This window comes from Hyla sarda, chromosome 6 (assembly GCF_029499605.1).
Source record: "Hyla sarda isolate aHylSar1 chromosome 6, aHylSar1.hap1, whole genome shotgun sequence".
In the NCBI taxonomy this organism is placed as follows: Eukaryota; Metazoa; Chordata; class Amphibia; order Anura; family Hylidae; genus Hyla; species Hyla sarda.
Window position 1 is genome coordinate 287,721,400 of NC_079194.1, and position 20,115 is coordinate 287,741,514.

The 20,115-nt window shown below is 45.1% G+C and overlaps 1 protein-coding gene across 1 annotated transcript; it reads left to right on the forward strand.

Annotated features, from left to right (window-relative positions):
- Positions 1-10,315: 10,315 nt before the first annotated feature.
- On the forward strand, positions 10,316-16,364 carry SLC35C1 (solute carrier family 35 member C1). Its single transcript, XM_056527609.1, is given in 5 exon segments — positions 10,316-10,371; positions 10,565-11,082; positions 14,900-15,175; positions 15,178-15,260; positions 15,262-16,364. Coding segments are annotated over 4 exon segments (1,053 nt in total). The 5' UTR covers positions 10,316-10,371; positions 10,565-10,592; the 3' UTR covers positions 15,466-16,364.
- The last annotated feature ends 3,751 nt before the right edge of the window (positions 16,365-20,115 follow it).

Sequence of the window (20,115 nt, forward strand, 5' to 3'; positions counted from 1 at the left end):
TAGGAACTGTCCAGAGTAAAAGGAAATCCCCATAGCAAACATATGCTGTTCTGGACAGTTCCTAAAATGGACAGAGATGTCAACAGAGAGCACTGTGGTCGTGATGTCAGCAGAGAGCTCTGTGTTTCAAAAAGAAAAGAATTTCTGCTGTAGTATTCATCAGCTAATAAGTACAGGAAGGATTAAGATTTTTTAATAGAAATCATTTACAAATCTGTTTAACTTTCTGGCACCAGTTGATTTAAAAAAAAAAAAAAAAAGTTTTTCACCGGAGTACCCCTTTAAATGACTCAGCTTACTTTGCTTTTTGCCTTTTGGTTTTCCTGAAAGTCATGACTTCCATCTGCAAAGCCATATGAGTGTTTTATAGGGTACGTTCACACGCTAATTGTTTTTGCGGGTTTTCCGCTGCGTATTTGAAACTGGGCGGGCTCTTCTCGGCTGTCCGCTGCAGATTTTCCACTGAGGAATTTTCGCTGCGGAAAATCCGCCGCAAGCCCCATTGAAGTCAGTAGGGACTGCGGCGGATTTTCCGCAGCGTAAATTCCTCCGCGGAAAATCTGCTACGGACGGCCGAGAAGAGCCCGCCCACTTTCAAATACGCAGCGGAAAACCCGCAAGAACAAATAGCGTGTGAACACACCCTTAGGGATTTTTTTTTGTTCCAGGACCGATTGTACTTTGTATTAAAGGAGTACTCCGGGATAATTATAATTTTTTTTTTTTTTACATGCCGGTGTGATAAAGTAAACTATAAGATCGTAGTAACCTGAGAGACGCGTGCCCGATTGAGTCACTGGGGGAGATTTATCAAAACCAGTGTAGAGGAAGAGCGGTGCAGTTGCCCCTAGCAACCAATCAGATGGCTTCTTTCATTTTTAAAGAGGCCTGTGAAAAATGAAAGAAGGAATCTGATTGGTTGCTAGGGGTAACTGCACCGCTCTTCCTCTACACTGGTTTTGATAAATCTCCCCCACTGTCGCTACTTTCTTCAGGATTCTATGCAGTTTCGGGCTTTATTCTATAAAAAGAAAAGACATTGGGGGAGATTTATCAAAACCTGTGCAGAGGAAGAGTGGTGCAGTTGCCCCTAGCAACCAATCAGATTGCTTCTTTCATTTTCCACAGGCCTCTTTAGAGGCCTGTGGAAAATGAAAGAAGCAATCTGATTGGTTGCTATGGGCAACTGCACCACTCTTCCTCTGCACAGGTTTTGATAAATCTCCCCCATAGGCGCAGATTTATCAATACCTGTGTAGAGGAAGAATGGTATTGTTGCCCATAGCAACCAATCAGATCGCTTCTTTTATTTTTAAACAGGTCTCTGAAAAATGAAAGAAGCCATCTGATTGGTTGCCATGGGCAACTGCACCGCTCTTCCACTACACAGGAAATTTTGATAAATTTGAGAACAGTCAGTTCATAGTTCTCTTGTTTATCTGCACCTGGAGTGCGCATGCTGCGACTTGTAGTTCCCTGAAGTACTATAGGCCATCTAGGATATCCTGTATTTTTTACATAGATGCATGCAATCTGCTTTTATACACAATGTCATCTTGTTATAAAACAGTGTTTCTGGACCAGGGTGCCTCCAGCTGTTGCAAAACTACAACTCCCAGCATGCCCGGACAGCCAACGGCTGTCCGGACATGCTGGGAGTTGTAGTTTTGAAACAGCTGAAGGCACCCTGGTTGGGAAACACTGTTATAGGATTAAGCCTGAATCCAGAAAAACGCATGCGTAGTTCTCTTCTTCCCCGTGTCTCGCAGTTTACTACGACCTTTTTTGCTTCGCAGTGCAGTAGATTTTGTGGTAAAAAGAAGGGTGTTAAAGGGGAACTCCGGGATAGAAGGTTTATTTATAAGAAGAAAAAATTGCTCAGAATGCTGTTGTGCTAAAACACCAGCATTCTGGGCAAGTTTTTTTTTATTTTTTTTTTTAAATCTTCTATTTTGGAGTTCTCCTTTAACACCCTTCTTTTTACCACAAAATGTACTGTACTGCGAAAAAAAATAAAATAAAAATTATATATATTATTTGGTAGGGATCGACCGATATCGTTTTTTAGGGCCGATACCGATAATCGGTGGAGGTTAGGGCCGATAGCCGATAATTTATACCGATATTCCGGTATAAGTTATCGGCTATTTATCCCCCCGCGACACCGCTGCAGATCATTGATTTAAAGCGGGCGCTTTAAATCAATGCACTGCAGTGGCTTTTGCGGTGCCATAGGCCGCCGCCGCCACCCGCTTCTCTCCCCCTGCCTGTCCGGGGGTCCTGAGTCCTATCACCGCCACCGCTCCCCCCACCGCCGCACCGCTCTGCGCCCCCTATCGCCGCACCGCGCCACGTCGCACCCCCCACCGCACCACCCCGGCCCCATTGCCTCCCTCATCCCCGGTTTTATAATTACCTGTTCCCGGGGTCCACTCTACATCTGGCTCCGGTGGCGTCCTCCTGAGCTGTCACTGTGCGCACTGACGGTCACGTCGCGCACGTCACTCGTCATTGCGCACAGCGTAACGCAGGACGCAGCAGGAGCCAGAAGTAGCGTGGGCCCCTGGAACAGGTAATTATAAAACCGGGGATGGGGGAGGCAATGGGTCCGGGGCGGTGCGGTGGGGGGTGCGACGCGGTGCGGCGGGTCGGGGGGGGCGGTCACGGTGCGGTGGGGGCGGTGCGGGGCATTATCAGCCTATCGGCAAGGTATTTGCCGATACCGAAAATGCCCAAAATCGTGATTATTATCGGCCAAACCGACAATCGGTCGATCCCTATTATTTGGGGGGTGAAATGGGAAAAAAATGCTATTTTGTAACTTTTGCTGGGTAAAACTGACTTGTTCTGATCTATACATACAGCGCATCTACTTTTTTTTTTTTAACATTTTGTTATGTTGCGGCCTTGTGCTAAAAAAAAAAAAAGAAAAAAATGAAAAAAGAAAAATAAATAAATAAATACATTTTATTCTGGACACAATTCCCCCATAATAATAATGTGAAAATAAAATTTTAGAGAAATTAACAAAATTTATAAAAAAAAATAAAAATAAAAATTGGCATGGACATAAGTATTCATACCCTCGGCTGTGACCCTTAGGCTAAGTTTCTACTTGTTTTTTTTTTATTTTTTGGGAAAAAAGCCAAGAAAAACACCAATTCTGCCGCATGGCGTTTTTTTGTCGTCAAAAAACGCTGCGGCCAGATGTTAGCTGTAAATCAATAAGAAATCGCAAAATTCTTATTCCACTTGGTGTTTTTTACTTTGGCTTTTTTTTTTTTTTATCCTTTTGGCGTTTTTTCACTCTTTTTTGGCTTTTTTCAGCTCCTTGGCGGTTTTCCAAAATCACAGCATGTTGAGCCACTGGCGATTTTTTTTGTCAAAATCGTGGCATTTTTTCTCCCATAGATGTCCATGGGAGTGAAAAAAACGCCAAAAAAACCAATATGTCGGTTTTAACGTTTTTGCAGGTGGTTTTTATTCTTTTTTGGACTTTAACGATCCAAAAAAGTGATGGAGATACCTTTTTTTTAATAAAATTTCGTAGTGTACCATTAAAAAAATAAAAATAAAAAAGATACAGTAGTGAAGGAAAAAATTGTATCTAATGAAATTTATCTTTTTTATTACAAAATTTTTGTTAATTTTTAAACAGGGATCAATTTATGTGGGCGGGCGGGGACCTAAAAATGTAGTCAGCAATAATAAAAATGTAGTGTGTGTGTGTGTTTTTCACTTTTTTATTTTGGTGGGAGTAGTAGTACCTGTACTAATTGACCGATCGCACGCTGTCATCCTCCTGTATAATGTATAGATGCGGCCGGCTACTCTTCTATGGTCCCCTGCACTGACTTATATATACACATATTCATATTTCCCGCAGAGAGCTGTGATTGGTCAGATGGTTCCAGCCAATCAAAACTCTGTGGGAAATAGGAACATGTGTATATATAAGTCAGTGCAGGGGACCATAGAAGAGCGGCCGCCCGCATCTATACATTATACAGGAGGATCACAGCGGGTGTCAGGAGTGGCATCCGTTGTGATCTTTCCTTAACTGCAAGTACTACTACTCCCAACATGGAGCACACTCTGCTTCATACTGGGTGCTGTAGTACCTGCATTAATAGACAGATCGCAGCAAGTGTCAGAAGTTACACTCACTGCGATCTGTCTATTAATGCAGATACTACAGCTCCCAGCATGAGGCAGAGTGTGCTCCATGTTGGGAGTAGTAGTACTTGCAGTTAAGGACAGATCACAGAGCTGTGATCCTCCTGTCTATAGCAGAGATGCGGAGCGGCTTTCTCCTGCGCTCACATCTCTGCACTATACTCCGGCCACTCACTCATTCATATTTCCCTCAGAGCTGTGATTGGCTGCAACCATCCGGCCAATCACAGCTCTGGGCGGAAAATATGAATGAGTGAGGTTCTATTCACATCGCTGGCTGAAGTACAGAGCAGAGATGCGAGCGCTGTATACAGCGGCATCTGTGCTATATAATGGACGATCGCATCGGGTGTCAGACTGACACCCGGGGCGATATGTCTATAGTACAGGTACTACTACTCCCATCATAGAAAAGTCTGTTCCATGCTGGGAGTAGTAGTACTACACATAAAAAAGGTAAAGAAAATTTAGAGAAAAAATGTGAAACACACACACACTTTATTAAACATTAATTAAAATTTTATAAAAATTTTTGATTTCGTTAAATACATTTTTTTCCATCACTACTGCATCATTTTTTTTTTTGGGTACCCAACATTAAAAAAAAAAAAAAAAAACGCCAAAGGTGCCAAAGATGCAATTTCCACACAAATGGAAAAATGCCAGAAAAAACGCCAGACGCAGGACATTGCACTGGCGTTTTTTCAACCCAAAAAACCCAGGACAAAAAAACAAGTAGAAACTTAGCCTTAAAATTTAGCTTTGGCTCCTCCCATTTCTCATGATCATCTAAACGGCAGGTTTGGTAATGCTTGGAGTGGCGAGTGATGGGAAACACTCCGCTTATCCTGTGGAATTGTAGAGGCTGCACTGTGGATCTACCTTAATAAATTAAAAAAGGTCTATGCTGCAGCTGGACTACGTGAGCGATCTCTTCTGTGTATTGAGACAACGATGGGAATTTTTTTTTTTTCGGTATCCCCCTGTTATATACGAAATTGTGTTGATTGGACACGAATTGGAAAGACATTATATATATATATATATACTGCTCAAGAAAATAAAGTGAATAAACTAATCGTATGAAATGCTTTGGTCTTTACATAGTTGAATGCGCTGACAACAAAATCCCACAAAAATTATCAATGGAAATCAAATGTATCAACCCCTGGAGGTCTGGATATGGAGTCACACTCAAAATCACAGTGGAAAACCCCACTACAGGCTGATCCAACTTTATGTAATGTCCTTAATACAAGTCACAATGAGGCTCAGTAGTGTGTGTGGCCTCCACGTGCCCGTATGACCTCCCTACAATGCCTGGGCATGATCCTGATGAGGTGGAGGATGGTCTCCTGAGGGATGTCCTCTCAGACCTGGACTAAAGCATCCGCCAACTCCTGGACAGTCTTTGGTCCTATTGTGGTTGGTAATTAGGGCACTCTTGCTGCCATTATTTCTAGATGGCAGGGAGGACACTCTCTCTGGCATTGAAAATGTTGCACTCTCATTTGCATTAATCATAGATGCACACTTTGGCTGGTGCTGTTAATGTGGCAACCCCCCCCCCGGCACTGTTAATTTGGCACATTCTCTCTCTCTCTCTCTTTGGCATTATTAGGCTATCACCTCAGCTATGTGTCTCTCATCTGTGTAGGTCTCTCAATCGCCCTTCTCGGTCACCTGTGTCTCCAAATCATCTCTCTCATCTGTGTGTGTCTTTATCATCTCTTTTTATATTTTATGATCTCTCTGGCACTATTATAGATGCACTAATAAAGTGTCACTCGCTCTATCTCTATCACCTCTTGCTCTGTGTGTGACTCTCTATCATCTTTCTCTCCTTTTGTCTATGATCTCTCTGTTGATCACTATGCACTCTCTCTCCCCCGTCTCTCTGTATCACTATTACAGATGCACTCTCTCTCTCTCTGTATCACTATTACAGATGCACTCTCTCTGTCTTTCAATCATCTCTCTCTCACTATTATAGATGCACTCTCTATCGGTATTATAGATGCACTCTGGCACTCTCTATCTTTCTGTGTGTCTCTCTCATCTCTCTGTCTCTGACACTATTATAGATGCACTCTCTATCGGTATTATAGATGCACTCTGGCACTCTCTATTTTTCTGTGTGTCTCTCTCATCTCTCTGTCTCTCACTATTATAGATGCACTCTCTATCGGTATTATAGATGCACTCTGGCACTCTCTATCTTTCTGTGTGTCTCTCTCATCTCTCTCTGTCTCACACTATTATAGATGCACTCTCTATCGGTATTATAGATGCACTCTGGCACTCTCTATCTTTCTGTGTGTCTCTCTCATCTCTCTCTGTCTCTCACTATTATAGATGCACTCTCTATCGGTATTATAGATGCACTCTGGCACTCTCTATCTTTCTGTGTGTCTCTCTCATCTCTCTCTGTCTCACACTATTATAGATGCACTCTCTCTCCCTCTCTATTATCTCTCTATCATTATAACAGATGCACTCTCAATCATCTCTATCACTATTATAGATGCACTCTATCAGGGGCGTAGCTAGAAACCACAGGGCCCTGATGCAAAAAATTGCCCTGGGCCCCCTATTAACCCTAAAGCTCCTGTGCTCCCTTTATAGCCTAGCCTTAAATGCACGGCACTGAGCGCGAAGTGACATGCTGTAGCACCGTATATTTACAGCATACCGTGTCCTTAAAGGGAACCAATCAGCATATTTTAGTATATATAATGCTTGCCAATGTGTTATATATGCTACAATTATTATCCTCACCATTCCTGTGTGACGTTTGTGCCCCCAGGGATGGTAAAGATATTAAGTTGTAAAGTCCCCCCGGGCCCCACGGCAAGTAGTCCCCTGTGCGGGGACTTTCCCCTTCCAGCTCCGTTGGCTGCGACCATGGCCCTGCCCGACGGCTTGAATGACGTCTCGTGTCACCGCTCTGTTCCCTAAGCAGACGGAGCAGTGCGGACGCGAGCCGTCATTCAAGCAGTTGGGGCGGGGCCACGAGGGGACTACTTGCTGGGCGGCCCGGGGGGACTTTACAGCTTAATATCTTTACCATCCCTGGGGGCACAAACGTCACATAAGGATTGGGAGGATAATGATTTTAGCATATATAACGCATTGCCAAGCGGGAAGGTTAGGGGTTCCTGAACGGGGCTCCTGTGTGCCCTGCTCCTCCTTCTCTCAACTCATTTAATGTGGCAAGCAGCGCCGGACTGGGACCAAAAATAGGCTCGGGCACATTAGACTATGCAGCCAATGTCTTTTGGGTGGAGGTCCAAGCAGTCGGCCCCCCACCAGAATAAAATGGGCTGCATAGTGTAAAATCACCTTGGTTCAAGCGGCTTTTCAGCTGTTGCAAAGCTACAACTCCCATCATGCCTGGAGAGCTTTAGACATTATGAGAGTTGTAGTTTTGTAACAGCTGGAGATCCACAGATTGGGGTACAGTTTGACCAATAACCCCTGCAAATCTTAAAGTGACTACAACAACAATGGGAAACAGACAGACGGAACAATGATTTCACTCACAGGAGTCGTCTTCTCTGTTGTCTTTCCTTTTCTTCTTCATCTGTCCCAGAAGCCAGGACTTCTTCCTGATGCATCTTCCTCTGCCGAGTCTGAAGGCAGGAAATTAGTGGGTCCTCACTTTGTCAGCAGATCCTCTTTCTCTGTATGACAACAATAATTATTATAACCCTGTCAAACACTGCACCCCCTAAATATAATCCTGCCTTACACTGCGCCTCCTAAATATAACCATGCCACACACTGCGCCTCCTAAATATAACCCTGCCTCTCACTGCGCCTCCTAAATATAACCCTGCCACACACTGCGCCTCCTAAATATAACCCTGCCACACACTGCGCCTCCTAAATATAACCCTGCCACACACTGCGCCTCCTAAATATAACCCTGCCACACACTGCGCCTCCTAAATATAACCCTGCCACACACTGCACCTCCTAAATATAACCCTGCCACCACAAAATGTGCCCCCTAAATATAACCCTGCCACACACTGCACCTCCCAAATATAACCCTGCCACACACTGCGCCTCCTAAATATAACCCTGCCACACACTGCGCCTCCTAAATATAACCCTGCCACACACTGCGCCTCCTAAATATAACCCTGCCGCACACTGCTCCTCCTAAATATAACCCTGCCACACACTGCACCTCCTAAATATAACCCTGCCGCACACTGCACCTCCTAAATATAACCCTGCCACACACTGCACCTCCTAAATATAACCCTGCCACACACTGCGCCTCCTAAATATAACCCTGCCACACACTGCGCCTCCTAAATATAACCCTGCCTCACACTGCGCCTCCTAAATATAACCCTGCCACACACTGCGCCTCCTAAATATAACCCTGCCGCACACTGCGCCTCCTAAATATAACCCTGCCACACACTGCGCCTCCTAAATATAACCCTGCCGCACACTGCGCCTCCTAAATATAACCCTGCCACACACTGCGCCTCCTAAATATAACCCTGCCACACACTGCGCCTCCTAAATATAACCCTGCCACCACAAAATGTGCCCCCTAAATATACCTCGCCAGACATCATAAACCTGAAAATGACCCTCTATGCCCCCCCAGACCTATCTTTCCTCTCCTTTAGACCCCTAAGGGATTGTCCACACTGCAGACATTTAGTCAGCAGAATGTCCACTTGCAGCAGGCGCCGCCAAGGTATCAGCATTAGGACCACAGGATGTGCACCGTCTCTTAGACAGCAACGCAATCTGGCAGAATAAATATGTTCATTCTTTGGGCAGATTTCCATGAGCAGAATTCCGCTGCAGTGACTCCACAGTATGCACAGAGCAGCAGAATCCCATTGAAAACAATAGGACTCTGCTGCAAGCACATTTCCGCAGCAGAATTCCGCCAGCAGAATGTCCAGTGTGGACAAGCGCTAAGTCCCCCAGACTCCTTAGTCCTCCTCCAGACCCTTTAGTTTTCAGACCCCCCAATCCTCCTCCATGCTCCTTTTCCAACCCCCCCCCTCCGTCCTACATATTCCTTTTACAACCACCCCCCCCCTCTGTCCTCCTCCATGTTACTTTTCTAAGCGCTCTCTCACTATTATAGATGTACTCTCTCACTATTATAGATGTACTCTCTCTCACTATTATAGATGCCCTCTCTCTCTCTCTCTCACTATTATAGATGTACTCTCTCTCACTATTATAGATGTACTCTCTCTCACTATTATAGATGCCCTCTCTATCACTATTATAGATGTACTCTCTCTCACTATTATAGATGCACTCACTATTATAGATGCGCTCTCACTATTATAGATGCACTCTCTCTCACTATTATAGATGCGCTCTCTCTCACTATTATAGATGCCCTCTCTATCACTATTATAGATGTACTCTCTCTCACTATTATAGATGCACTCACTATTATAGATGCACTCTCACTATTATAGATGCACTCTCTCTCTCACTATTAGAGATGGTCTCTCTCACTATTATAGATGCGCTCTCTTACTATTATAGATGCACTCTCTATCACAGATGCCCTCTCTCACTATTATAGATGGTCTCTTTCACTATTATAGATGTACTCTCTCACTATAATAGATGCTCTCTCTCACTATTATAGATGCTCTCTCTCACTATTATAGATGCACTCTATCACTATTATAGATGCACTCTCTATCACAGATGCCCTCTCTCTATCACTATTATAGATGCGCTCTCTCACTATTATAGATGCTCTCTCACTATTATAGATGCGCTCTCTCACTATTATAGATCCTCTCACTATTATAGATGCACTCTCTCACTATTATAGATGCGCTCTCTCACTATTATAGATCCTCTCACTATTATAGATGCACTCTCTCACTATTATAGATGCACTCTATCACTTTTATAGATGCTCTCTCACTATTATAGATGCACTCTCACTTTTATAGATGCTCTCTCACTATTATAGATGCTCTCTCACTATTATAGATGCACTCTCTCACTATTATAGATGCTCTCTCACTTTTATAGATGCACTCTTCGGCGCACTCTATCTCTGTGTCTGACTGTTCTCTCTCACTATCATCTCACGAGTTTACACTCAGCGTGACGTCATCAGTAGGCGCCCGCCCCTCCCGGACAGCTCATCATTGAGCGCGCCGTCTGCGGGCGGATCCCCGGGTGAGATGTGGGCGGATCCCCGGGAGAGGTGTGGGCGGATCCCCGGGAGAGGTGTGGGCGGGTCGGGAGACTTGCATATATATCGTTGTGTTATTACTCGTTGCCAGGATGACAGTCCGATGAGGGAGCCGTGTACCGGTGTGTATAGCTATAGTAACCGTCTCATGCCCTGACCTCTGTTCACCATGCACAGGACTCTGAAGCGCTCGGGCATCCTGAGGATGGCGCTGTCGGGAGATGGGGACCTGGATAAGGAGGGCAGCCGGGAGCCCTTCTTGGTGCGGGCGGTGAAGATCGCCCTGGTGGTCATACTCTACTGGTTTATCTCCATCACCATGGTGTTCCTGAACAAGTACCTGCTGGACAGCCCCACCCTGAAGCTGGACGCCCCACTCTTCGTCACCTTCTACCAGTGCCTGGTGACTGTTCTCCTGTGTAAGGTCCTCAGCCTGCTGTCCCTGGTGGTCCCGGGGGAGATGATGGAGTTCCCCTCCGTCCGCTTCGACCTGAAGGTCCTGCGGAGCGTGCTGCCCCTGTCCCTGGTCTTCATTGGGATGATCACCTTCAACAACCTGTGCCTCAAGTACCTGGGGGTGGCCTTCTACACGGTGGGCCGGTGCCTCAGTACCGTCTTCAACGTCCTCCTGTCCTACGTCCTTCTGAAGCAGACCACGTCGATGTACGCCCTGATGTCCTGCGGGGTCATCCTCGGTAAGACTCACACCGGTGCTGGCTCTAATCAGCGTTTCCCAACCGGCGTGCCTCCAGCTGCTGCAAAAACTACAATTCCCAGCATGCCCGGACAGCCAAAGGCTGTCCGGGCATGCTGGGAGTTGTAGTTTTTGCCCCCGCTGGCAGCGCGCTGGTTGGTAAACCCTGACGTAGACTTCTGTGCCAAGAAGGTCGGATTCCCCTAGTGATCTCAGAAGTGAGACCCAGTGTGATCGAAACTTTTGACATGTGTGATCAACGTGTCAAAAAGTTAAAGGGGTACTCCAGTGGGAAACTTTTTTTTTAAATCAACTGGTGCCAGAAAGTTAAACAGATTTGTAAATTACTTCTATTAAAAAATGTTTTAATCCTTCCAGTACTTATTAGCGGCTGAATACTACAGAGGAAGTGCTTTTCTTTTTGGAACACAAAGCTCTCTGCTGATATCATGACCACAGTGCTCTCTGCTGCCATCTCTGTCCATTTTAGGAACTGTCCAGAGTAGGAGAAAATCCCTATAGAAAACATATGCTGCTCTGGACAGTTCCTAAAATGGACAGAGATGTCAGCAGAGAGCTCTGTGTTGCAAAAAGAAAACCATTTCCTCTAGTATTCAGCAGCTAAGTACTGGAAGGATTAAGATTTTTTAATAGAAGTAATTTACAAATCTGTTTAACTTTCTGGCGCCAGTTGATTAAAAAAAAAAGTTTCCCACTGGAGTACCCCTTTAACTTTTTGACACGTTGATCACACATGTCAAAAGTTTTGATAACACTGGGTCTCACTTCTGAGATCACTAGGGGAATCCGACCTTTTTGCTACAGAAGTCTACGTCAGTGTTTACCAACCAGCGTGTTGCCAGCAGGTGCAAAGACTACAACTCCCAGCATGGAGCATTTTTGATAGAAGTAATTTACAAATCTGTTTAACTTTCTGGCACCAGTTGATTTAAAAAACAAAAAAAAAAAACATTTCCACGGGAGTACCCCTTTAAGAAAAAGTTTCAGAACTTGTGCCGATTGAGCTAAATGTGACATATAAAATGGACAGACTCTTTAAAGGGGAAACATCAACTGGTGCCAAAAAGTTAAACACGTTTGTCAATTACTTCTATTAAAAAATCTTAATCCTTCCAGTACTTATTTGCTGCTGTATACTACAGAGGAAATTCTTTTCTTTTTGGATTTCTATTGTCTGTCCACAGTGCTCTCTGCTGACGCCTCTGTCCTTTTTAGGAACTGTCCAGAGCAGCATATGTTTGCTATGGGGATTTTCTCCTGCTTTGGACAGTTCCTGACATGGACAGAAGGTGTCAGCAGAGAGCACTGTGGTCAGACGTAAAAGAAATCCATAAAGAAAAGAATTTCCTCTGTAGTATACAGCCGCTAATAAGTACTGGAGGGATTACATTTTTTTTTAATAGATGCCATTTACAAAACTGTTAAACTTTTTGGCACCAGTTGATTTAAAAAAAATATTCCACCGGAGTACCCCTGTAAGGGTTCGTTCACAGGTACAGGATCTGCTGCATATTTTCTGCAGCTGATTTTGCTACCCATTGAAGTTAATGGGTAGCAATATCATCTGCACAAAATATGTAGCAGATACTGTATGTGAGAACGAACTCTTAAAGGGGATGTACAGTGTTTTCTCTTAAAGGAGATCTGCGGTGTATGACACTTATCCACGATCCGCAGGATATGGAATAAGTGTCTGATTGTGGGGGGGGGGGGGGGGGGGTGCAAACACCCCCCCCCCCCCCCCCCTCCACGTGTCTTTATGGGAGAGGCAGAGATGCAGCGTTCGTGCACTCCTCACTCTCCAATAAAGCTGTATGGGGGGGGGGGGGGACGTTATGTCAACCTCACTGAGGTCGACGACACGTACATTAACTGCACACAGCCGCCATAAAGCCTGGAGCCCGTACAGGAGATCGCGTGGGGATGGATCCCAGCGTTCTGACCCCACCCCGTGATCGGACATTTATCCTGTGGATAGGGGATAAGTGTTATACACTGCAGATCTCCTTTAAGAAAAATATATGGTGGGGGGGGGGGGGAAGTATACTTGCCTAGCCACGGGTCCCCCGCAGCTCTCCCGTTTGGTCCCCCGATTTCTTCTTTCGAGACAAGTGCTTGTTGCAGGACCTGCAGGCTCAGCCGGTGATTGGTTGAGGTGGCAGGTCTTGTACTGAGCTCTCATCTCAGGAGAACAGGCGAACCAATGGGAGCTGCGGAGGACCAGGGATATGTAAGTAGTTTTTTTTTCTATTTCCCTCCTCCTGTTCCAACACCAAATTATTATTATTATTATTATTATTATTATTAATAATAATAATATTTTTTATTATTATTATTAAATAATTATCATAAAATGTTAGCCTATATTTATTTTTATTTAGTATTTATTTGTATTATTATTATTTAATTATTAAATCATTTTTCTAAATTAATTATAGATTTTTAAATATTATTTCACATATAATTTTTTTCTTTTTAAAATTAAGATGATTTTTTTTTCCATATAACATAACCAAAGATAGAATGGTGTGTAATTATGACAATTATGAGCTTATTAACATAGATATGATTACATGTCCTCTGTATGAAACAATAATAGAACATATAGAGTTATAGGCCATCTGTAGTGAATTAACACTTAACCCCCATTCCACAGAATAGGGGATAAGTGTTTGATCGCGGGGGGTCCGAATGCTGGGACCAACCCCCAACCGCGATCTCCTTCACGGGGCCCACGGCTCTGCTGCGGCTCACCCGTGCAGGAGGCATGCCGGGCCACAGCATGATGCAGCGACCGACACTCCTCCTCCATGCAGCATTCATGCCTCTCCCATAGCGCTGCATGGGGAGGGGGCTACTCGCACTAGCTGCTCTCACAGAGCGGCAATGCGGGGGCCTGTTTGGGAGATCGTGGGGGTCCCAGAGGTCGGACCCTCCGCGATCACACTTATCCCCTATCCCCACAGCCTTTGGCTGTCCGGGCATGCTGGGTGTTGTAGTTTTGAAACCTCTGAAGGTCCGCCGGTTGAAGACCATTGCGGCCTTCGTCATCATCCAGGCCCCCCCCCCCCCCCTTTTTTGTTTTGTACTCTCCTCCCCTCGGCGGGAAGTTAGGGTGAGCTGGTCCAGGACATCTATGCTGCAGGGACTGTCCGGTGGGGGATGGTTAGTCGTTGCGGGCTGTCCATTTTCACCGGGGGGGGGGGGGGGGGGGGGGGCCTCTTCTCCACGCTTCAAGCCCGGACTAGTAATGTTGCCTTGACGACGACGCACAGTGACGTTGCGCATGAACGTCCCTGTGCGGCGTTGTCAAGGCAATGTCACTACTCCAGGGCCGGGCCCAAAGCGTGGAGAAGAGCCCCCCCCCCCCCCCCCCCCGCAACGACTAACCATCCCCACCGGACGGTCCCTGCAGCATAGATGGCCCGGACCAGCTCACCCCAATGTCCCGCCGAGGGGAGGTGAGTACAAAACAAAAAGGGGGGGGGGGGGGGCTGGATGATGACTATGTCTGGGCTTGCTGGAGTTGTAGTTTTGCAACATCTGGAGGTCCACAGGTTGAAGACCACTGAGAAGGGATTGACGGGCATAGAGTTCACTCGAGTATAAGCCAAGGGGGCGTTTTCATGCTGAAAAACTCTGCTTATACTCGAGTATATACGGTATAATAAACATTTTTATAACCGTATAAACATTTCTTCGCTTTACGCTTTATTAGCTACTTCTCGGCTTTCACTCAGAATATTTTACACGGGATGTTATTTTTAATTCATGGTATTTTGTTTCTCCCCCCACAGGTGGCTTCTGGCTGGGCATAGACCAAGAGGGCGCCGGGGGCACCTTATCCTGGGCCGGCATATTCTTTGGAGTCATTGCCAGTTTATGCGTGTCCTTGAACGCCATTTACACCAAAAAGGTTCTCCCCGCCGTGGACGGCAGCATCTGGCGCCTGACGTTCTACAACAACGTGAACGCCTGCTTCCTCTTCTTACCCCTCCTGCTCGTATTCGGGGAGCTGGGCACCCTCATTGCCTTCGACAAACTTTATTCCTCTTACTTCTGGGGCATGATGACCTTGGGGGCATTTTCGGCTTTGCCATAGGCTACGTGACGGGAATGCAGATCAAGTTCACCAGTCCCCTCACCCACAACATCTCGGGGCACTGCCAAGGCCTGCGCCCAGACTGTCATTGCCGTATCTTACTACCAGCAGAGTAAGAGTTTCCTGTGGTGGACGAGCAACGCCATGGTGCTCGGGGGCTCCTTCTGCTACACGTGGGTGAAGGGTCTGGAGATGAAGAAGACGCAGGATCAGAACGTGCAGACGATCAGCAATGAAGAGAAGAGCCCCTCAGGGGTGTGATCTCCAGTCCTATAGACAATGCCCATGGATGCCAACCAAGACTGGTGTGTAAGGGCCATGCCAGTTTATACTCACCAAGAAGCCTCGCCCATTGAAATACCATAGGACAAACCCGTTTGTCCTCACCTGGGTCTTTGTACAGCTACATAAATACAGATAAATAAGTCCCATGTTCTATATGGGGCGGCCATTATGAGGAACATCTGTGTACACTGAGGGTAGGTTCACACAGGCGGATTTTCTTGCGGGTTTTCTGCTGTGTATTTGAAAGTGGGCAGCAGATTTTCCGCGGCGGAATTTACACTGCGGAAAATCCGCCGTAGTCCCTACTGACTTCAATGGAACTTGCGGCGGATTTTCCGCAGCGTATATTCCGCCATGGAAAATCTGCTGCGAACAGCCGAGAAGAGCCCGCCCACTTTCAATTACGCAGCGAAAAATCCGCCCGTGTGAACCTACCCTAATAAAGAGCATTCACACATACTGGATCTGCTGCAGATTTTCTGCTGATGACTTCAATGGGTAGTAAAATCAGCGGCAGAAAATATGCAGCACATCCGGTACGCGTGAAAACATACAAATCAGCGTTCTATAGTTATAAACCAATAAGGCCACTCTTATATCTCCCAGAGAGGTTGGCACCCAGCTTTCTCAGTCTCCCGACTGGTAAATGTGCCCGGTTCTGTACTGTATTGACGCATAACTGAGTGAGTAGATTTGCTTCAAGGGTATGGCTGCTAAAAGCAACTGAAATATATGGCTTGCCATGTGGTCTCCTGTCTGTGTCTCTTCAGCTGTTGCGAAACTACAACTCCCAGCATGCCCGGCGTTTGTAGTTTCAGAGAGCCACAGGCAGGAGAAGCCATAGGGGGAGATTTATCAAAACCTGTGCAGAGGAAAAGTTGGCCAGTTGCCCATAGCAACCAATCAGATCGCTTCTTTCATTTTGCAGAGGCCTTGTTAAAAATGAAAGCAGCGATCTGATTGGTTGCTATGGGCAACTGGGCACCTTTTCCTCTGGACAGGTTTTGATAAATCTCCCCCGTAGTTTTTGCCAAATACTTGCTTGCAGCCGCTGTCTGGCCAATAAGAAGAGCGGCTGCCATCTTGTGACCCACTATGACAACTTCTGAATTAGATAAAAACATGGCTGCTTTTTACTGGAAGACCGCCACACCTGTTCGCAGGTTGCAACTGGTATTGCAGTTCAAGTTAATTGAAGGGAAGAGAGATGAGCTGCAATACCACACACAACGTGAGGACAGGTGTGGCGCTGAACAACCACATTTTAATTTAAAGGGGTACTCCACTGGAAAACATTTTTTTTTTTTTTTTTTTTTTTTTTTTTAATCAACTGGTGCCAGAAAGTTAAACAGATTTGTAAACTACTTCTATAAAAAAAATCTTAATCCTCCCAGTACTTATCAGCTGCTATATGATCCACAGGAAGTTATTTTCTTTTTAAATTTACTTTCTGTCTGACCACAGTGCTCTCTGCTGACACCTCTGTCCATATCAGGAACTGTCCGGAGCAGGATGGGTTTGCTTCTACTCTGGACAGTTCCTAAAATGGACAGATGTGTCAGCAGAGAGCACTGTGGTCAGGCAGAAAGGAAATTCAAAAAGAAAAGAATTTACTCTGGAGCACATAACAGCTGATAAGTACTGGAAGGATTAAGATTTTTAAATAGAAGTAACTTACAAATCTGTTTAACTTTTTTTGGCACCAGTTGATTTAGAAAAAAATGTTTTCCAGTGGAGTACCCCTTTTTTTTTAAATTTTTAACATTTTTTTTTTTTTTGTTCTCTTCCTATGGACAATCAATGAAACTCTTAGGCCAGGTTTACTGATGTGTGGCCATCCGCCATGGTGCCGCTTAAGCTCAAGTGCAACGTTTGCAGCTGTGTTTCCCAACCAGGGTGCCTCCAGCTGTTGCAAAACTATAACTTCCAGCATGCCCGGACAGCCGAAGGCTGTCCGGGCATGCTGGGAGTTGTAGTTTTGCAACAGCTGGAGCCACCCTGGTTGGAAAACAATGGTCTACAGCTTGTCACATCTTGCATTCACACCCGCTGTAGCTCCAGATGGCCGAACATATGTGAACCCACCCTTAGTGGGGTTAAAAACGCAGCTTTTCTGTTGCAGAAATGGACGCCATATTGCCCATCACTCAGCTTTACCAGAAACTGAGATTATCCAGGATTGGGAAAGAAACATTCTGCCCAAAAAAACAGCGCCACCTTTGTCCTGGTATTGTGCGTGGTATTACAACTCTGCTCCATTAACTTCAGTGGAACTGAGCTGCAATACCACACACAACCTGAGGACAAGGGAGGCAGTGTTTTATGGAAGAAGGAAACGTATTTTTTATTTTTTTTCCCCCCCTCTAATCCTGGATTACCCACTTTTTTTTAATAGAATATTTATTATTTTGACAGAAGAGGATGAGATATTGTCCCGGGTCAGGCGCCGTTCCATAGGAAGCTATTGGCGGTCGCACCATGTGAAGCGAATCCTCTGTATTATGTTTACATTGTAATGTAATCTTTTACGAATCACTGCTGTTTTTATGATCAATTTCCTAAAACAAAAAAATGTGACAACCTTTTGTTACAATGGATCAGTCGTTCTGTTTTTCCTGCCCCACCTGTCCTCAGGTTGTGTATGGTATTGCAGCTCAGTTCCACTAGAGTACCTGTCATGATCTTGTTAAATGCTATAATCCTCCCAGTTTGCTGCCCCCATCAGGATAAACCACCCCCCTGCCTTTTTATTTTTATTATTTTTTAGTTTTCTACCTTGATATTGCTCTGTATTTTCTGCTCAGTCTCAGTCAGATTCACAGACTGGGAAGGGGCGTTCCCCAGCAGGCGTGACATCATCTGAAGCCATACAGGGGAGAACTTCCTCCCTCACTCTGCTACACACAGCCCAGAGCAGTTCAGTGTGAGATGAGCTATGATTGGCTAAAGCTGCACACACCCTTTAGCACTCCAGACTGCATTTCCTGATTTTGGACTTCAAAGGAGTCCAAAGTCTGTGCAAGAGATTTGGGGGAAATGTGCTCTGGACAAGTAGGGAGACACCTAGTGGAGGCTTTTAAAAAAAAAAAAAAAAAAAAAAAAATTTATTTTAAACAAAGTACATTAGAAAGATTTTTTTTTTATTTACCATAAGGAGAGCAATAGCAAAAATTTGTTTTAAAGACAGTGCCCAAATTGTAATTCCACATACAACCTGAGGACAGGAGTGGCATTATTTTCGGAAGAATTGGCGCTGGTTCTGTAAGCGGAATCCGCCTGGAATTTTCTCATCTAAATTCCTTGCACCATTTCCATAATGTGTTTATATAAATCCCCTCTCCCCATTCAGAACACATGGACTCTCAGCCAAGTCGAGCGTTCATGTGTATGGAGGGATCGGGATTGTTCAGCCGACAGCTGTTGTACGCGTGAGGCCTTATTTACATTAGCAGTCTCAAGATAGCTGTAGGTGACCGCGCGGAAGAGCCCATTGTTAGTTTGAATTGCAGGGGTTAATTTGCACATGAAATTAATCCCGATTCCGGGGGCAGGGATCTGCTAGTAAATTCTGTAGTCTGCATGGGCACTAATAGTTTTGCAACAGCTGGAGAAACACGGGTTGGGGAACCCTGTATTAGTTTATACAGTTGTCTGGGAAGCCCAAAAAAGTCACGTGCCTGGCCCCCATTGATTTCAATAGTTGCAAAACGACAACTCCCAGCATGCCCGGACAGCCAAAGGCTGTCCGGGCATGCTGGGAGTTGTCGTTTTGCAACAGCTGGAGGCCTCCTGGTTGGGGAAACACTGCTCTAGAGCATTAAAGGAGTACTCTGGTGGAAAACTTTTTTCTTTTAAATCAACTGGTGCCAGAAAGTTAAAGAGATTTGTAAATGACTTTTATAAAAAAAAATCTTTACCCTTCCAGTACTTTTTAGCAGCTGTATGCTACAGAGGAAGTTCTTTTCTTTTTGAATTTATTTTCTGTCTGACCACAGTTCTCTCTGCTGACACCTCTGTCCGTGTCAGGAACTGTCCAGAGCAGCATAGGTTTGCAATGGGGACTTTCTCCTGCTCTGGACAGTTCCAGATACGGGCATCAGGAGTCAGCAGAGAGCACAATCAAGACAAAAAAAAAGAAATTCAAAAAGAAAAGAATTTTCTCTAAAGCATACAGCTGCTAAAATGTACTGGAAGGGTAAAGATTTATTTTTATAGAAGTCATTTACAAATCTGTTTAACTTTCTGGCACCAGTTAATAAAAATAAAAAAAATTTCCACCGGAGTACCTCTTTAAACGTATAAGCAGTCACGAACACAGCCCCCATTGCCCGCAATGGTTTCAGGAGCTTCCTATGCCCGTTTTTGCCTTTACGACACATTATGTCTTCAGTCAATCCTGACATTCCAGATTCGAGGTTAGTAACGTGAATCGGAATACTGTGCCTCTGTTCTCTCTTTGCTGTTACTATGTAAGGCACTTTTATAATATGTAATAAAATCTGGTCATTTTGCTTGTTTTGTAACTTTTTTTTTCCATTACGCTAATAAGGGCTCAAGGTGTTTTTGTTAATGGATGACAGGTTCCGCGAGTTGAATAGGTGTGTCTGGCCAGGGGAAATAGCGTAG